This window comes from Epinephelus fuscoguttatus, linkage group LG6 (assembly GCF_011397635.1).
Source record: "Epinephelus fuscoguttatus linkage group LG6, E.fuscoguttatus.final_Chr_v1".
Lineage (NCBI taxonomy): Eukaryota > Metazoa > Chordata > Actinopteri > Perciformes > Serranidae > Epinephelus > Epinephelus fuscoguttatus.
In genome coordinates, this window is record NC_064757.1 from 37468557 (window position 1) to 37487256 (window position 18700).

At 43.3% G+C, this 18700-nt stretch overlaps 1 protein-coding gene across 3 annotated transcripts in view; it reads right to left on the minus strand.

The window, feature by feature from the left end:
• Nucleotides 1-2575: 2575 nt before the first annotated feature.
• taok3a (TAO kinase 3a) overlaps nucleotides 2576-18700 on the minus strand; it is a 98097-nt gene continuing 81972 nt past the window's right edge. For all 3 annotated transcript variants that reach the window (XM_049578487.1, XM_049578488.1, XM_049578489.1), the window contains 7 exons: nucleotides 14086-14322; nucleotides 12180-12308; nucleotides 10979-11182; nucleotides 10064-10303; nucleotides 9324-9536; nucleotides 8600-8782; nucleotides 2576-3944 (listed from right to left, as the gene is read on the minus strand). In XM_049578487.1, the coding sequence (XP_049434444.1) occupies nucleotides 3783-3944; nucleotides 8600-8782; nucleotides 9324-9536; nucleotides 10064-10303; nucleotides 10979-11182; nucleotides 12180-12308; nucleotides 14086-14322 (1368 nt within the window). In that variant the 3' untranslated portion in view covers nucleotides 2576-3782. The remainder of the gene's footprint in view (nucleotides 3945-8599; nucleotides 8783-9323; nucleotides 9537-10063; nucleotides 10304-10978; nucleotides 11183-12179; nucleotides 12309-14085; nucleotides 14323-18700) is intronic.

An 18700-nucleotide genomic window follows, 5' to 3' on the forward strand; every position in this document is an offset into this window, starting at 1 on the left:
TGGTTATTTGTTGAAGTGTTTTCTGATCCTGTCGGTCCATAACATATTAATATTAACCATATTAAGTATCGTGATGATTTGAGAAGTTTGTTCCATTGTGATTTGAATAATTAGAACCAGGGGCACTTCATTTTTGGAAGTGGGTTATATTTGGTACCTCAGCTGTAGAGCACTTTGCAGAAAATACAGCATAATTTACCATAAACGGTGTTGGCAGGTATAATGTACATTCTGACTGAAGAACTGGGGTCTAGATTTAGATCCTTTGCCTGCAAAGTGTCTCAATTAAATAACTTGTAGGAAATGGACTGTACTGTGGTAGGAATGCTGCAGTCAGAAAATACTGTGAACTTTGCTCAGTTTAATCCAACGTACCTTCAGTAACCTTTGTTCTTTGTCTCAGTCTTTAATTTTTGTACCGTAACCTCAACATGCTTTCACCAGCTCTGCAATGTGAGATGAGGATTTGACACATACAGTAGCTTGACAATTAGACTGAAGTGACATACAGTACATGTCAGTCAGCATGCCCCCAGTTTGCAGAAGCAGGCTGGAGTCCAACAATGGCAGTTTAGCAATCTACTGCTGTGGAGGGGTCAGCAAGAACATGTATTTACCCACCAGAAAAAAAAGTCCCACTTCAAAAAAAAAAAAAATCAGTATCAGTTTTAGTATTTGCTATATTGAGAGTATTTTCACTGCTTCAACTTAATGTCAGACAGTGATTTCCAACAGGAAAATGAAGCTGTGTTAACACGCTCTTCAGTGCAAGACTCCATTAAGAAAAACAGCAATTTAACAACACTGAAAACAGGAGCCGCTGGCAGAGGTCGACGACCAGCTCCGGCATTCAGCATACTAATATTGCAGTTTTGTCAATGGAGTCTGGTGGCTTTGATGAGAGCATAGATGGGGAACTGAAACTGTTAAAGGCTTTCACATCGGAAAGGGCTGTCTGACAAAAAGGTGAAGCACTGAAAATACTCTCAGCATAGTGTACACTTCAACTGATATTGATTTTTTTAGGTGGCTAGCAAACAAGACAACAAAAATCCCAGGCTGAGAGGCAGCAGGACCAGCAGTCCCCACACCAGAGGCCTCTCTCCTTTGCTGCTGGCACAGGAGCTCTTAAGCACCTCCTCAATGCCAGGTGCACTGCACCTTGTTAAGTAATGCAGCACACCTGGACAGATCTACAATGGAGGGAAAATGGACAGCAGCACAGAACACACACAGCTGTAACAATACACTCAAACTGATCTTTTTTTTTTTTAGGTAGGTAAATGTATTTTGATGCAGTACATTGCTTAGCTTCTATGTTGGACTCCAGCCTCCTCCTCCAGACTGGGGGCATGCCAACTGGCATCTACCCTATGTATGTAGTACACTGACTGTGGATAAGTACCTGATGCAACCCCACTTAAGAAAATCTGAACTATCCCTTTTGTTGAGGATAAGGCCAACCATGTTTTCAGAGATGGGAGCCCTTCAGCAGCAGTGTGCGCTGTCAAAATGAACCCCCACACTGTTTTAAATACACATCAGCAGGCTCAAAGTAATTTATTACCTTCTGCTTTGTTAACCAGGGTGTTAAACAATTCAGTTTTATAAATATTAGGCCTTCTAAGTCATTAAATAGTCTTAAATTTGAACAAACATTTTATCCAATTTGTCTATCTTTAAATTGATTTTTGTCTAAATGAGTCAAGTTCCTCTGCGTAAATGTCCACATTTCTGAATTTTGAAACCGACCACTAAGCCTAACAGTCATTTTATATATGAACTTACCTTTTAGCAAAATGTAAATTAACCTAACTCACTCCCGGTGGCACGGAGCTGCAGTGGTAAGCATCGTCGCCACAGCAAGAGGGTTCCTAGTTTGAACCCAGGGTGGGTTGCGGGTACTCGAGCTTATTTCCAACATTGATTTATTGAACAACATAGGCATTGAACTGGTGCAGCAGTGGTACAGTGGTGCTGTGGTTAGCAGTCGCCTCACAGCAAGAAGGCTCCTGGTGGGGGGTCTGTGTGGAGTTGGCATGTTCTCCCTGTGTCATTATGTTGTTTTGTTGGCTGAAGAAAGAGTACGACACTGTTGTCTTGTGGTCGAGAATTTAAACACAACACAAATGTACCACTGCCAGAATCACAAAACATGGTATTATACTTGCGGCCTGACAGTTGTGCTGTGACGTCCCTCCCACTGTCTCTGAGGACGTTCCAGCCAACCCCATCAGGTAGCTGGCTGAAGTGGGAGGGTCGTTACCTGGATTGAGCTCACCTGGGCCTCCCAGGCTGTAAAAGCTGGTCAAAGGTTTCACTCGCTCTCTCCCTTCCTGCAACTGACGTCCACTTGGCATCATTGCTTTTGGTTTGCACCTACAACACATCCATGCATGGCTTTCATTACTGACCGACACACTCTACTGGTTATTTAAGTTACTCTTAGATTAATAAATGATGCTTGTTTTAACTAAACATTTTGCATGGACTCCCAACTTCTCACTTCTCCCATTCATTCTGCCAGTTTGTGACAGTATGCAGTGAATATGATGATAAGATAACACGTCCTTCGTTTGTGTGATGAGCACTTTATTTACAAATATAATTAAAAGCTCTGACAGATTCATGCTTTCTTTTAACCTGGAAAAAAAAATTAAAGTGCATGCAATAATAAAGCATCATACGGGTCTGGTTTATAAGAAAATACACAGCTTGGGAGTTGTGTAAAGCAAAAAAAAAAAAAAAAGAAATCAGATGAGAATCCCATTGATACATGACTGAGCCTCTGAGGAGGGGGGAGGGAAAAGAAGCGCCTTTAAAAATTATTTTTTTTTGATTTGAGTGACAGTTAAAATACAATACGAAAATAAGTAAAAGCTCTCCATAAATCCTTCTATACACAAAGTACAAGTCCCCCAGCCCGCCTGTGAAGCCCTTTGTGCTCGCTGGGAGATGGAGTTCACATGTATTATTATTCACATTGACTGCCAGTGCAGAGAAATCAGTATGATACACGTGTCGAGTACCACGATTCACCCTCCCCACAGTAATTAAATTCACCCGTCACATTTATTCGAAGCGTACCTGTATGTACATGATATTTGTGTCTCAAAGTATCAAATTATTCAAATTTGTCATAAAAATGTCCTGATGAATAAATACCAAAAAGTGTTGAAAGACGCAGCACGGACTGACGGCTGCTGAAGAATCTGCTGTTTGATTTATCTCGTCCAGAGATTTATTTTTTTTCTTTTTGCACCAAACTAACCAAAAAATGAATCACCTCTAAGAATGCATGTTTGTGGAGCAATGTCGCTCGTCCATCTGCCCTCGTTTTTCTCTCCCTCCTTCTCTCGTCTTCCACGTTTAGTCACAACAAAAGTGTCATCATTGCACAAGAAACATGAAACACTGTGACTATGTTATCATTATTCTTACAAAAACATGACAACTACAGGAAGTTATCCAGCATATTTTTTTCGTCATCTTGTGACACCATGAGAGGCAAGGAGGGGGAGGAAGTTTAGGTGGGTTTAGGGTAGGAGGGGGGAGTACTAAAACCTGCCATCGACTCTGTCTGACCGGCCCAGGAAACACACTGGAGCTGATTCTGGAGCCGTTTTTTTCTTTTTTGCGTCTGTGTGTGTTTGTGTGTGAGGGCGTCAGCAGCAGTGAACACCTGCACTGTCAGGTAAAAGGAGAGGAGGGGTGTACTGAGGCAGACGGACGCCCCGGGGACTACGAGAGACGGTGGCAGCAGCGGCAGCAACAGCGGCCCCTCATCTGTAGTCGTCCTTGGGAAGGTCCAAGGTGCCCAGGTTGCCAAAGCCCAGCCGCATGCTCTCCATGTCAAAGGTGTCGGTCTCCCGCTCCTGGCGCTCCAGCAGGTGTTTGATGCGGTCGGTTCGCTCCTTCTGAATAGAAACCAGCTCCTCCTCAATCTGCAGGAAACACACAGGAACAAGAGACGTACAGGGTTAAACTGGTGACAGAAGTTGTTGCTTTCAGGGAGCAGTGTGTAGGATTTAAGGGAATATCTTGGCAGAAAGAGAATATAATAATTATGCTGTGTATGAAGGAGCCCTCAAAACCCCCTGGAGCTTCTTGATTAAAAGTTAACAGAGAAAAAGGTGAGCACATATTTGCAGGTACTAGACTAGTGGCCCGTCTCCAACATGTCCAACAGCATGGCAGAAACGCACTTTTTTTTTAAACGTGAAACTGCTTTATTCAGTATTTTTCTGGTTAAAAATCAGAGTCAGACACCTGTACGGATAATTCAGTTCCTAATAAAAAAACCTGAACAATAAACACTTCAGGAATTCTTACCATAAGTTTTAAGTATAAGTTTCAATCTGCAGTATGCAATCCTCACCACTAGATGTCACTAAATCCCCCAAAATCTTACACACTGTTTCTTTAATATAACATTATGAAGTTAATGTTGATTGCACAATATAATGGCTACAGAATAATGGCACCATTGGTGATTAGACTGGTTTCCTATCGACCTTGCTTTCACTGTGCGGTTCTGTCTGTCCCCAGGTGAACTGCCGATCCAGTCACTCTGGCACCATTTCTACCTGCTTTCATGTCTCCATTACTACTAAATGAATGAATGAATGAACTGTGTTGTTGGAAGTTGCTACTCTGAGGAAAAAGGAAAGCGATTGTTGTGTTTGCGACAGCGGCGACAACAAAAATATAACTTGGAAACACTTGAAGAGAAAGTTGTCTGTTTCCACTTTAATGTATGAGACATTTCTAATTACCATATTTTTTTAATGAAAAGTTAAGTTTTATTTCTGTTGTAGTTTATTTACCTTGACAGATTTGGTAGTTTTGGTTTTATTTTATGCAGATTTTTAGTTTCAGTTTTTCCTCAAGTTTAATATTTTAACACTCAGATGACAGTACAACAGCTTTGGGGCCTCTGTTCAACGTTCAATTGTCTTTTTACCCTGCACTTTAAAAACAAACAGTTAAATATGTAATGTAATATCCCTTATAATCATCAGTCGTAAAAGATGTAGCCACAGTAACATCTTTAAAGTATACAGTCCAAATGTGAAAGCAAAGTCATAAAAACTAAACCTTTTAAAAATTTAGAAATCTTATTTTTTTAATACAAAAAACATGTGCAAAAAATAAAATAGAAAAGAGTGAAACGGTCAAAACAACATGTGTGCAACTTATTCTAATAGAAAGAAAAGCACATGTGGAACTAATAACATTAATTTAGGCTCAGCTCCATGTGCAGTAAATTAGCTAGCATGCACAACACCAGGGTCCCACAACTGGCTAACATAAATGGAATGCAGCCACTATCAATGGTATTAGTTACACTTGTGTTTGACCAATCAAATCATGGGCTGGAGGTGCAAACTTCTTCACTGAGCGAGTGAAGAAACAGGTGACAGATAGAAACCCTGCAGCTACAACATAAAATGTTAAGTTTATGAAAGTACAATCGAGCAGAGAGTGATGGAGCAATATTATAACACGATTTATTGTCTCCTTCATCTCTACAAGATGTTTCATTTGGGGTGTGAAGTCTTCCTTCAACAGTGTGTGGGAGCTGATTTTGTATCTTTGGCAGAATCCTTCCACGAAAACTGGAAGTTGAAGCTGTCCTGTCCCAACAAGTGCAACAAAACTGACAGGAAAGTGAGGCAAGCTTAGTCTGTACACGCCAACACAGTCCTAATGGAGAGGTCTAATTGAGCAAAATAAGTAATAACACACTTGGCTGTGCACCATTGGTGTGTGGCGACTTCTTTTAAGAGCAGTTTTAGGGTCGAACCTCATTTTTAAGTTCTGATGTTTAATTTCTGTTGTTGTTATTTGCCAGAGGTGAAGACAACTGAGAGAAGAGCCTCATGATGTAATGCAGTTCAATGCACCACAGTATAAACTGCAGCGTCAAACTGCACCAACACCTCTGACACAGTCACACTGGAACCTTTACGAGTCCTGTACATACTGCAGGACCATTGTGTTGGTTTTCATAATACTGCAGAGTTGTTCAGGACGTTTGTGTCCACCCCCTGTCGCTGTTTTATATCCTTACTAAATCACCTTAAATACAGACTTTGAATGCAGACTTTCATGCTCATTGTCTTATCCTGTGAAGGTGTCAGTGTGTTAAGTTGTATAACTCAGGAGTTGTGTCTGCTGGATCTTTCCACCGTACACCCACATTAACTCAGCACCACAGGTGCAGACAAAGCACTGCATGGCGCAATACGGCAATCTGGCCAACTACTGAGCATGCACAGAAAACTCCAGACTCTGACCATGAACCGAACCGGAGGACAATAGTGCTTCTAAAACTATGACATCATCCCCAGTCTCAGAGAGCAGATCCGGACGCAGCCAGGAGATGGCGACAGACCACCGCAGTGGTCCACTGGACCCAGCAGAACTGGATTAGGGCGGCATTTCAAATGTCTCTCCCTTTGTTGTCGGAGTGCTGTCTACTAGACTGTGGCGATGACGTCGGTCACTTTGGAAGGAGGCGTACTTGGCCGTTCTAATCTTATCACATGTCATTTGTATACATGGCAGCTTGCCTGACTGTCACATAAAAGATGAGTCTCAATCAGGAGCTCATGCAACCAAATTGTAGGAAACAGATTGATACAACTGTGTCAAATTTATGTGAAGAAATGTAAAATTATAACTAAGTACGAAAGCTAATTGCCAGCTTGCAACACAGCTGCAGATGTCATAATTAATTCTACTTCATGACTGATAATTACAAAATAAAAGAATGAATTTAGGCAGATCTAAAGCTGCATGTGCATACGCAACTTAGACTGGACACATACAACAACCTATTAAAAACAAGCCATAATAATAAGCTTAACTGTATTAATTGTGTCTTCTTATAAACAGAGGATGACAGAAACAAGAGAACCGTACTGTCATCTGGATATTTCACCACCATTAGACGTGCGTGGGAGAGAAATGGTTGTCTGCTCCCCGCAGGAAGGCATGCCACTGTCATCACCACCTGTGGTGAGGGAAATCTGTGTGTGTGTCTGCGTGAACTCATGAATGTCTGTCTGGGTCGCCTTTCATGCCCGCACTGCCTGCTGAGGTGGATGCAAATGTGAACCCCGACCTGTTCGCTGAAGCAAGGCGTGGTGTTGGACTGTTTATATTTCAACTTATTACAGCCCGCTTGTGTTTGTCTACACACCTGCATGTTTCAGATCTTTAAGAGGTCTCTTAACTTCCTGAATGTGATGTACTGTAGGTCCTGTTAGAGCAGGATGTTGGAGGACATTATACAAACAAAGATTATTATAAAATGTAAAAACGCTCAGAATGTTTTTAATTTTTATTTTCTAAAAATGTAATAAAATTTGCACTTAACCAGATTAAAGTTGTACCAATTGTGTAATAAATGTCCTGCTGATACTGTAATAACATTTTTAATGCTAAAGTGATACCTTTCAGGTTGTGGCGGTACGAATTTCCCCGATTTAAGCTGGTCAGAAAGACGTGTGAGAACCACTTTCAACCAAATATTCACCTTTAGAAACAAATCTCAGAGCCTCAAGGGCATTTTTTTTAAGTGATGATGTAATAACTTTGATGGATAGTGTAACGATAGGTAGGTTTCCATCCACCTTTCGTTATGCGCATTTGAATTTGTACAAAAAAAAAACCTTAGGTGTAAATGCTCGAAATATTGCAAAAAAGATTTCATGCTTGGAGGAGGTAGAAAAGTTGATTAATAAAGAGTAAATGCAACTAAGTGTGATGAGCGAATAAATGATGACGCACAGTCATGACGTAGCATCATTGCATAGGGCACCACAAGCGCCAGTCAGCGAGCGCTTCTGCTCCTCTGCTCCTTTGTAATCACACGCACAGCTCTGTCTGTCTGTTTCTGTGTGTGTGTGTGTGTGTGTGTGTGTGTGTGTGTGTGTGTGCGCGCGCATGTCTCTCCCTCTGTTTAGACACAACTGACAATATGTGGAAGCGTGGCATGCATAATTTATCATCCTTCATAATCAGATCATTTATATGTCCTTCATATCACTCATGATAAATGATGAGTGTGTTTTCCTGCCGGATCTGCTTGTGCCTCGCAGAAAAAAATACACTACACTCAGGGGAGCAGGCTGTGGAGCTCGGGGCCGCGGCGCATCCTCAGCAGCTAAAGTGGTTAGCAAGGGCACTGAGAGGAAGCAGGCAGCGCTTGAAGAAAAATCGGCGCACTTTGTAGCACTTCCACATCTAGTGTGAATCCAGTGTTCGGTTGCTTTCTGTTTCTCTCTGTCGCAGTTGTCGTCTCGTGAACTTTTTTTTCTCTGTAAGCTGCATTGTGTTTCAATTTAAAACATTTAACTAGGAGGGTGGAATAACTGGACATGTAGTGCAGGTCTTTAGGTTTATGTCAGAGGATTAGTTGTTTTACACCTGAGAGCAAAGAAATCCTCTCTAATTTATGCATCAGTTTTAAATAATGTAGCCATGTCAGTAAAGTCTTTATCCTGGGGAAAGTGAGAAACAATTGTGCAGTAAAAAAAATAAAAAAAATAGAGTGGCTCCTTTAAAGTGACGCGTGTTTCATTCACCACACCTTTTGTTCCAGGTGAGCCCGGCGCAGCGACACCTTCTGCTCTAGCTTCTGCTGCTCGCGCTCGTGCTGCGCCTCGGTCTGCATCTTGATCTTGCTCTGGTAGGCATTGAGCAGCTCCATCTCCTGCTGCAGCTGCTGCCTCAGGGCCTGGCACTCGGCTTCCTGGGCCTCGTCCAGACGCAGCTGACACAGCCGACCATGGACCGCAACAGGGGACAGGGAGGTACAAAGAGACAGAGAGGGAGAGATGGGTAGATTGAGGAGGAGGAGGGAGGGAGGGTGTGAGTACATTGATAAGACACCCAGAAGGAGAGGAGGAGAGAGGAGAAAGAGGGAATAGAGACAGAAAGGACAGAAAAGAAGAGAGGCAGAGATGGAGGGATGGGAGAAAATGGAAGGGCAAAAGGGACAGACAGGACATGGAAAGATAGTGGAGGGGGAGGGGAGGAGGACGGGTTTGTGATTTCATCAAGACATGAAGGGAGATTGTTAATGAAGGTGAGACAGAAAGGGGAAGGGAGAAGAGAAGGATATAAGAAAATAACAAGATGGGAGATGAGGACAAAAAAAGAGGAGAAAATGTAAAATAATGAGCAACAGGTGGAGACAAAGGCCTCAGAATCTCCTCTAAAATTTCTTGTATTAAAATCTGCCCACCTCCATTTATAAGAACAACAAATTACTGTCCGGAGAGAAACGATGACGTTCACGTGTCTCCACTTACCGCCTGTGAGGCCATCATCTCGTTGATGCTCTGCTCATATTGCTCAGCCAGGATGGCCAGCTTGCGTGTCTGCTCATCCTTCAGGGCCTTGAGCACCGTCTTGTGCTCGGCCTTGGGCGTAACTTCCATCTGGTGGTGGCGCAGGGCCTTGTACTGCTTCGTCTGCACCTTACACGTGTCCTGGAACTGCTTCTTGATCTGCAGCTCCAAAGCCTGGAAGAGGAGGGGGACAGAGACAGACAAAAACTGTGAGAGGAGGAATTGGACAGTTTAAAAAGTATTATATTTATTCTAAAAGTCTGTCTTTCGTCATGCCGTAAAATTTCTGCTGCTAAAGGTTAAAGGTTCACAAAATCCAGGGGCAAAAATCTGAGTTCTGGTCTTTGTTATCCTAAAAACAAATTAAAATGAAATGACATTCAGAGGTGACACATTTCGTATGTTCTTTCACTACTTTTTTTCCCTAAATTAATTTGTTACATCCACATTGCATCACTGTTTTATCAAAATCTCTCCAAAACATAAAAGACGTTGCTCATGGCTTGCGCCATCTTAGAGGTGGATCCAATTTGTGTTTTCAAAGACACAAGATATTTTTTTGAACATGAATCTGGAAACAAAAGCATGTCAAAAAGGTTTCTGCTTTTCACCGTCAGCTCTACATCCCACCTGTGTCCTTATAACAATCACCACCAACTCTATAAAACCCTGGATTGCAAACTGTCTCTGTGTCGACTCACCTTGAGGTTCTTAGGCTGCTGTCGGAGCTCCAGCACGTGCTTGCGGTGGAGTTCGCGCTCACGCCGGTTGTTGTACTCGATCTGGTTTTCCAGCTCTGTCTGGTGCTGCAGGCGGATCAGGTCCATCCGCAGCTTCTGCAGGGTCTTCAGCTGCCTGTGCTCCAGTTCCTGCATGGACTCGTCGTGGCGGATCAGCATGGCGTGCTCCATCTCCTTCTGGGTCTTCTTCTTGTTCAGCTCCTGGGAGGGCCGGGAGGAAAGATGGAGGAAGAGAGGGAGAGGAAGAGGAAGGGGAAGGGCGCATGGATGACTTGCAGCAGGTGCTATTGATCGACACTGTTTGTTCAGCTTGTTTTCAATGTGACATTTTTCACATGTAGAAATCAATGTTCCCGTTTGTTTGTTTCAGGCTTAGAACGCTGGCTGTTATTATCAACAGCTGAAAAAAAAATCAATAAATATCACCCATTAAATCTTTCCCATTCATTTAATCACTTCCTTTCTCCGTGACCCAAAACATTAAAACCATCATCTGAAACGTGACTCAGAGTTTTGTGTGTTTTCCCACAGAAAGCTTTTAAGACTCCCTCCAGATTTACACAGCAGCTTTTCAGATTGTGACATTGTTGCCTTGCTTTACTCTCTAATAATCTTCTTAACATTATTAGGAAACACCTCGCAGATCTGAAGAACAATGGGTGCAATCATTTAGGAAACCCTGCTGTTTGCTGAGAAAAATATTTTGGCATTATAATCACATTGGGCCTGCTCACACCAGCAGCACAAACAAGTTATAAACAGGGTGTTTACTTCGATGGTTTGGTGAATCGGAGTTGTACTTTTAACAATTTAATGGACAATCAAGTCAAATTTTAAATTGCACTTGCTGTTTTTAAATATGTGCATCCTCCTCACCTCTCGGATCTGCTCCTGCTCCAAGTCGTGCCTCTTAATCATGACTCTGCGCTTAAAGGCGCGGCAGTTCCTGTCGTAGAAAACCCTCTGCTGGGACAGGAGGTGGGCCTCCTCTTCGGCCTGGGAATGTTGCATGTTCTCCTTGTGCTTGGACAGACGCTCCTGCTTCTCCTTCTTGGGTGTGCTATGGTCCTCGTTCATCTCCTGAGACAGGGGCAAAGCAGAGGAATTATGAGAGGAGATTGTTTTGACAAATACAGGACAGAGTTTGTACAAGGCTACAGCCAATTATTGGTTAATTTGAGCTGCAATCATTAGGTTTATCTTGCATTATTTAAGCTTTATTTGTCCGTGTAAATATCAGTTTATCTGGTAAAATAAAGACAAGGGGGTAAGAAACTATCTGGTGTGAGACATTAAAATGGTAGATATGTGAAAAGCAAATATAAGCATAAAACTGTATTACAAATGCATGTTTTAAAAGTGAAAATAAACAAAGCCTTCGTACATACTGCCTAAATAAATCATAGTGTTCATGATATCAAGTGTTGTAGTGAGAGCATACGGCACACTCCGGTTGACCTTCTGTCTGGAGCTACAGACGACTTTCATAGCCAGAGGAGGGATAGAAAAAAAAACATAATTTCAGCCAAATCTATCCCTCCTCAGTTTGAGTTCTCTTTCTCTTTCATGGGCTTTAAGGTAATCTACAACTCGAGCTAATGCACTTAACACATGAGCCTGATCCCCGTTCTCTGTGGTGTCTAATTCCGTTACAGCCCTCAGTTGGTGGGAAATATCTCTCCCTGCCAGCGATGCTTTCTTTTAACTGCGCTGACCTAATTTTGGTCACTTATCTTATAACTGAAAACACAGTGTATCAAACTCCCAGCCCACAGGAGTATTCTCTGGACTCAGTTTGAAGGTTGTGGAGGCACACAAACGCTCCAGTGTGTGTGTGTGGATTTGTGGGTTTCCTTGTTTGTGTGAATATACATGTGTAGGTACATAAGTGAGTGGGCTGAGTGACTCAACGCAACTTCCAAAAGACCATTTCGGAGGTAGTGAATGTGCATGTTTGTGTGGAGGAGGGCTGATTCAACAGCGAGCAGCGGACAGAAGCGTGTGTCACACACACGAGAGAGGCGTACAAAGGAGCTCGCCTGAAGAGAGAAAAAGGAAAGCAACAAATGTGGCGCACCTCCTTAATCTTCTCCTTGCAGAGTTTGTACTGCTTCTTTTGATTATCCAGAAAGGTGGTCAGCTCCTTCTTCTGCTGGGCCACGATCTGCTGCTGGAACTTCTTCTCATCCGCCAACGCCGTCTTCATCTGGTGGACATGAGAAACAGGAGAAAAACAAGGGCAAGGGGCTGTTAGTTAAGCATAGGGGCCTTAACTGAATATATATGATCATTTTTTCAGGCATTTTTCTAAAAAAGCCAAAAACTGACTATTCTTTGGTGTTGCACTGTTGGTTGGACGAAACATATTTATTAAGATTTGACCTTGAGCCAACAGAAACTATAACAGCCATTTTCAAATGACATTTTATCCACAAAATATTTATCTTTTAGTAAAAAAAAAAGATCTGCAGATTAATCAACAATAAAAAAATTATTGTTAGTTGCAGCCTTACATCTCATGTCGACTAACTTTTTATATGTATGTCATGTATATTTCCTTGGCTTTTTAGGGATTGTTGTGGAAAATTGTGATGCATGTTGCAGTGTCTTCAAGTGTTTTTTTTTCCTCAATAAAATTGCAGGAGCAAGTGAAAACTGTAAAACACATGACACGTTTTTTTATTTTGTTGCACTGCTTTGAGCTCATGCTTCATGCTACGCTAATGTTACCACTAATGATGCATGTTAAATCTAACTCACCTTTAATCTTCTAGCATTTCTAATAAATACAGATGCAACAGCCTCTGTCATGGCGATTTGTCTTATCTGATGTCAGTGTGTTTCAGTCATTCTCCAGGTTTGTTTTACGGTAGGAAAGTGTTACAGTTCCACCACAATGTTGCACAGGATACGAAACAGTTTACCTCCACTTTGGTGCAGAACATCAAGGAATTGCAGAGATTTTTGTTGCTTAGCGTGAGACATTCGTGTCCCACGTGTCTACACGAGGATGTGAATTTTGTGACAGTATGGAGGGACTGTTATGATAAGTAAAAGTCTCGGGAAACTACGATGACTGGTCAGAATTGTGAAACATCTGCGATGATTGGACAAAATTGCAAGGTCACGCAGAATTCGCAGGGGTTGGTTGAATTTCAGATGGCGACACAGCAACAATCTGGTTGAATGATCAGATAAAAACACTGGACTTCTTTGTTATTGGCTGTCATATCTAATGTCGGTTTACAGATATTTAAAAAAAACTGTTATCTGTCTGTAGGATATTCATAATGTCAGTTATTTGATAAGGTCTAATACAGGTTTTTATTTCCACTACAGTCAGTCTTAAAACACATCACAGTAATAAAAATGCTTTGGGGAAGAAGTGTAAAAAAAAAAAGGCATAATTAATTGCTTAAATAACCCATTTTCAGACAAGAGGACATCCCATTAATGTTTTCTGCTGTAAGCTGACATCCAGCGACTTGTTGTTTTAGCTGAGCGACATGTCGCTCACGTGTTTCATGTGACATTGTGTGTTTATGTTGCTGTGTACGGGGGTGCACGCGGGTCTACATGAACAGATATTCTATCTCCCTGGCCTGTCCGGCATGCTGTGTGCTAATCACTGAGATATGCAGCTTGTTTTTCAGAGCGTGACATTGTTTGACCCACTTCTGCCCTTGTGTTTCATCTTATGTATCATTGGGTGGCAGCAGTGCGTATAGTCTAAACAACAACTTTCTGTAGCATTCAGACTAATGTTGGAGCTTTGTGGTTTAAAACAGAATTTAACTTTTCAACAAGCTCTCCTCCAGCAGCTGAAGACTCATAAATTCAACATCATGTCCTCCCCCTGTGTCACCCCGCCAACTGTTGGATGGTACATGTAGGTTGGTGGGATCATCTGTGAAATAACTTTGGGGTTACTGTACATTATACATCCCCTCCACTCATGTCCCATAACCCCTCACGAATCCCACCTCCTTCTCAGAATGCACAGCGTGGCGCTTTGCCAGCTTCTCTAGCTCGATGTAGGCGTTGTTGGCCTGCGTCTCCACCTCCTTCTGCAGCTTGAGCCGGTGCTCGTCCATCTCGGCCTTCAGCTTGTTCTCCAGGGCGATCAGCTGCTTCTGGTGCTGCCGCCGCATGCGCTTGTAGCCCGACATCTGCTCCCGCAGCTCGCTCTCCTGCTCATGTTCGTGGATCTGTTTGGTCACCTGTGGAGACGGAGAAGTTGGGAGATGTGAGCGCTGCGATATCTGATTTTTGATCAGAACGAAAACCTAATTATTTGACGCATATATAACAGTTTAGTGGCATTAAAATATAGCCGCATACAAACAGCAACATTTAACCTGTCACCTGACCTTTGTAAATATGCACTTTTAATTTATCTGGGTTACCTTCTCCAAGAAGAACTGAAAACAGAATTCATTTAATACTGTAAAGCATCACAGTTCAACTGCTACTGTAACACCTGTCAGTTTTGCAAAGGTAGGACAGAACCAATGAGGGGAAATTACGACCTTTAAAAAGAAATACTGTGAAATCCCTTTAGATGAACTACTGCTGGAGCCCAACAAAAGCTCTTTCATCTGACTATCGCACATACACAGTCACTGCAGAGATCAGGCAACCACAAAGGATCTAAAATGTCTTCAAGTCAGACGGAGCAAGAAAAAAAAAGTTAGAAAAACACTTTTTAACATCTACATAATGAAATTAAATCCAAGCCAAGGAACATACAATGTCTTCACAGCAATGTCTCCCGGCATTTTTTAGCAAAACCTGCCAACACCAAAAACACCAACCTGAGGACAGAAAGGGTTTTCCACATCTAGGTAGTACTCGCTCCGCATCTTCTCATAACTTCCACCTGAACTCCTCAGGCCAAACATGATGGCGACTTTAGCCAAGTGAACCAGCATCCAGGAACCTTGTGCAGCATCCTCTGCCCGACAGAACCCTGCCTGAGCGCCGATGCCACCCTGAGACCCACCCTTACTGGAAGACGACCCCCCCTCCCTTCCCCTTGGTTCGTGCCCTGGGCACGCAGCGGCCAAGGCAGGCGTGTGAACTGTGAATGAGGCAGGCCGACCGCGCGGGCCAACAAGAGCACAGAGCTGCTCTTTAGTCGGGCTAACGCTAAGCGGCGGACAGCAGGTGGGTCACATGAATACCTCATTGAGAAAGAGTGAGAGAAGTTGGAGAAGGGGGGTTAGAGAGGAGCAGGCAGCGAGCTGAGGGGAGGGTGGGGGGTAAGGGGTGAGGGGGGTGAGTGCAAAGGAGAAACAGCAGATGACTGGGAGAGAGTTAGAAAAAAATGGAAATAATAAGGAGTAAAATAAGAGCATCTAGTGGACAAAATAAGGCGGGGGGTTGGCGTGGAAACAGGTGGAGGCTGAGCTCCCCCTTCTCCTTAATCTGCGCTGAATCAATACCCCACTGTAACAGCAGCTCCCAATCCTAGTCACTTGCTTCGCTGCCACCCTGCACGCCACCACAAAGGGCCAAGTCACGTCATGTGACGGCCTCTTTCACACAAGGCTCAGGGAGGGAAAGGAGATCATATTCAGGGAGAGGAGGGGGGGCATGCAGGCTGAAGGTGAATGTACCAGTGCGATCAGGAGGAATTAAGCAGCTGAACTTAGTTATTTTGCTTATTCGACAGGTCAACGTGGTTTTAATGTTGTAGTGATTTGTTGAATAGGGGAATTGCTGTGCTGGCGGCTGCTGATGTGACTGATCGGCGTGAAAAGAAATACGTAGGGTGAGGTGAGCACTCAAAACTGTCTTCTTGCATTTCTATCAAATTAATAACCGTAGACAACTTAGACACACAGAGAGTTTGAACTCTGCGTGTCACGAGATGTCAATAGGTATTAAAGCTTTGATTCTCTGTCCAAGCCTGGTTGGGCCTGACCCGCCTGTAATTGTTCAAAATAACCCCAGGCTTGAATCAGATCAGGTTCTCACCAATTTACCAGTGTTTTGAGAGAGGAAGAGTGACAGAACAACCATGTAATATAGTTGAGAACCGGGGGAGATAGCACATGCCCCAGGGAGGGTGACTTGGTTGGCAGTGTTTGCTTCTGCCTCCCCAGCACTGGCAGAGATGTGCGTAACATGCAGTGAAGAGCGGAGATCATCTGCGCGCTGCATCACCATGGACCGCCATGTACACTCAGAAACGCAGTAAGAGACACAGCCCAAACGGTTGTGCACAAGACAACAGACTTTTAAAATAACAGAAGGATGACAAGAAGAAGGAGGGAGGAAACATGTCAGCCCTTAGCTGTCAGAAATGGGGCCCAAAATGGTTCAGGCTCGGGTCAGGCTTGGACAGAATGTATGCAGGTTTATGTTGGGTTGAGACTAATTTCTGGGGACCAATCAGAGCTCTAATGAGTAAGAATTAACCCTGACACTGTGCCTCAATAACACTTCCTAAAAAGAGCTTTAAAAATTGCGATATAAAGCCTGAGCTGGATCTTTGTCAGGTACGAGATAGAAGAAGACACAGCTGTACTTTGAATGTTGCTACAGATGTATAGTGACATATGGTGAAGTCATCTGGCCAAAGAGAGGAAGCAAAAGCCTCTACAGACCCTTCTTTATTGTCCTGTTTTCCTGTAGATGCACAAACGAGGGGGGAGGGGCACTGTGTTCTCATGTGTCAGGTTGCGCAAAAGTCCATCTGGTTTAACCACAACCTCTGACACTTACATGTCAAATACATAGGGATGGGAGTGGATAAATCTGAACACAGGGTAGAAGTAGAATAAGAGCATGCATGTGAGGCTGTAGGGTGCTAATGATATACAGGATATTTATCTGCGTCGAGCATCAAATACATGGCATTCCTGGAGTTTAAGCCCATGTTGCACTCCTTCTTGTTGCAAGTTTCAAACAGCGTAGACACACAAGTTCGGCATCATTGTTCTGCACATGCAGTTGTCAGAAAACACGCTGGCACTGATGAAAGGAATACGCTCAGAGGCATATGATTCTGATGGATCAGACAATTTGAAACCAGCTCCAAATCCCATCCCTACAAATAAGTCTTTAAATTCTCTCCTGAGTTATAAGCGCTAACTGTTGCCTGATGGGTAATGTGCATGTTTCAAAGTGTCGACTGTAATCTGTTGCGGTGTTATTTAAGTGCTGATAGGTTTACAGGCTGTCAGGTTACAGCAGAGGTGAAACATCTTACAACGATGTCGTCTCTCACACAGCTTAACGCTTCAGTCAGTCACTTCATCTGACCTATAATAACCCCTGCCCTCCCTCACGCTCGCTCGTTATTTCTCACATTTATTCCCTTTCTCGCTTTACATCCATGTCTTTGTGCCGTTTCCCTCCCTCCTCCTCCTTTTCCCTTTCCTCCCATCTCCCTCGATGATTCTTCATCCCGCTCTCCTGTTTCTTTTCCTCTTTTTTTTTTGGCCTCTCTGCATCATCTTTCATCCGTCCTTTTCCTCCTTTCGTCTTCTCTCTCCATGTTCTCACACCTCCACGTCAGATCGGACTCTTCGCTTCATGTCACCTCTGCCTCTGCCTCCTTCTTTGACGGGCCAGATTTCAATCTGCGCTGCTCTTTTGTCTCTGTTTGTTTATCTGTCCTTCTCAACCCCTGATATCTGCCGTCGGTGTCCTCCACCACGTCTTTACCTTCTCCAGCCAATACGCTCTTTCATTTTATTCACTAGTATCTATCCATCACTATGATTTCCTCCTTTATCTTTTAGAAGTATGAGCAAATTTCATCCAACATTAACAACTCAGAAATTTGCATACTGGAAACTTATTACTGGCAGTATGTTTTTTTATTTTTGTCTTTATTTAATCCCCTCCTCTCGTTAATTTCTTCTCTCTTCCCCTGCTCTCCGTCTTCCTCTCTCTTCTCTCTCAGCGATCCATCACCCTTCACCATCTGGACCCCCCGTTCTTCTTCTCTCTCTCCCTCTCTCTTTGTCTACCTGCTGATTCCAGTCTCAGCGAGCCGAGGCCAATCTGAGGACGTCTGCGCTCGGCAGAAAAAGATGATGTCATCTCTCTTTCAGCGCCGGCGGGCAGGACCGGCACTATCACACGACACACATACTGTGGTTTACACGATGCCGCCTCTTTTCCAAGACAGGCAGCCTCGGTTACACAGAGCTGCCGACGCAGTGTGTGCCACCTCTGCTGCTTACATCTGAGGTATTTTAGTTTGACTTTAATCCACGGCAACTTACAAAAGTGTTTTTAAACAGAACTGAGTTGTGTGTGAACTATATTTCAGTGATGTGAAAGTGATTCCAAGCAACTAATGAAGGGTTGGAGGAGGAAAGAAAGATTTATTTTCCTTGAAAGTTAAATCGATGTGAGTAGAGGATCTGAATCTTGTGCATGGAAACAAATGTCTTGAATTTACATTTCCATTAACTCCTGTTCGACGTCTCAACCAAAGTTTATTTCTACCAAACTACAACCGCCAACCTTATCACCGCGCAGAAGGAAGCGAGGCTCATGCTCATGACAGCACGAAATGTAAACATTAATGAGTCCTCCTTAGCTGTGCTGTAACATTAGCTAGCTCAGTTGAGTTCAGTG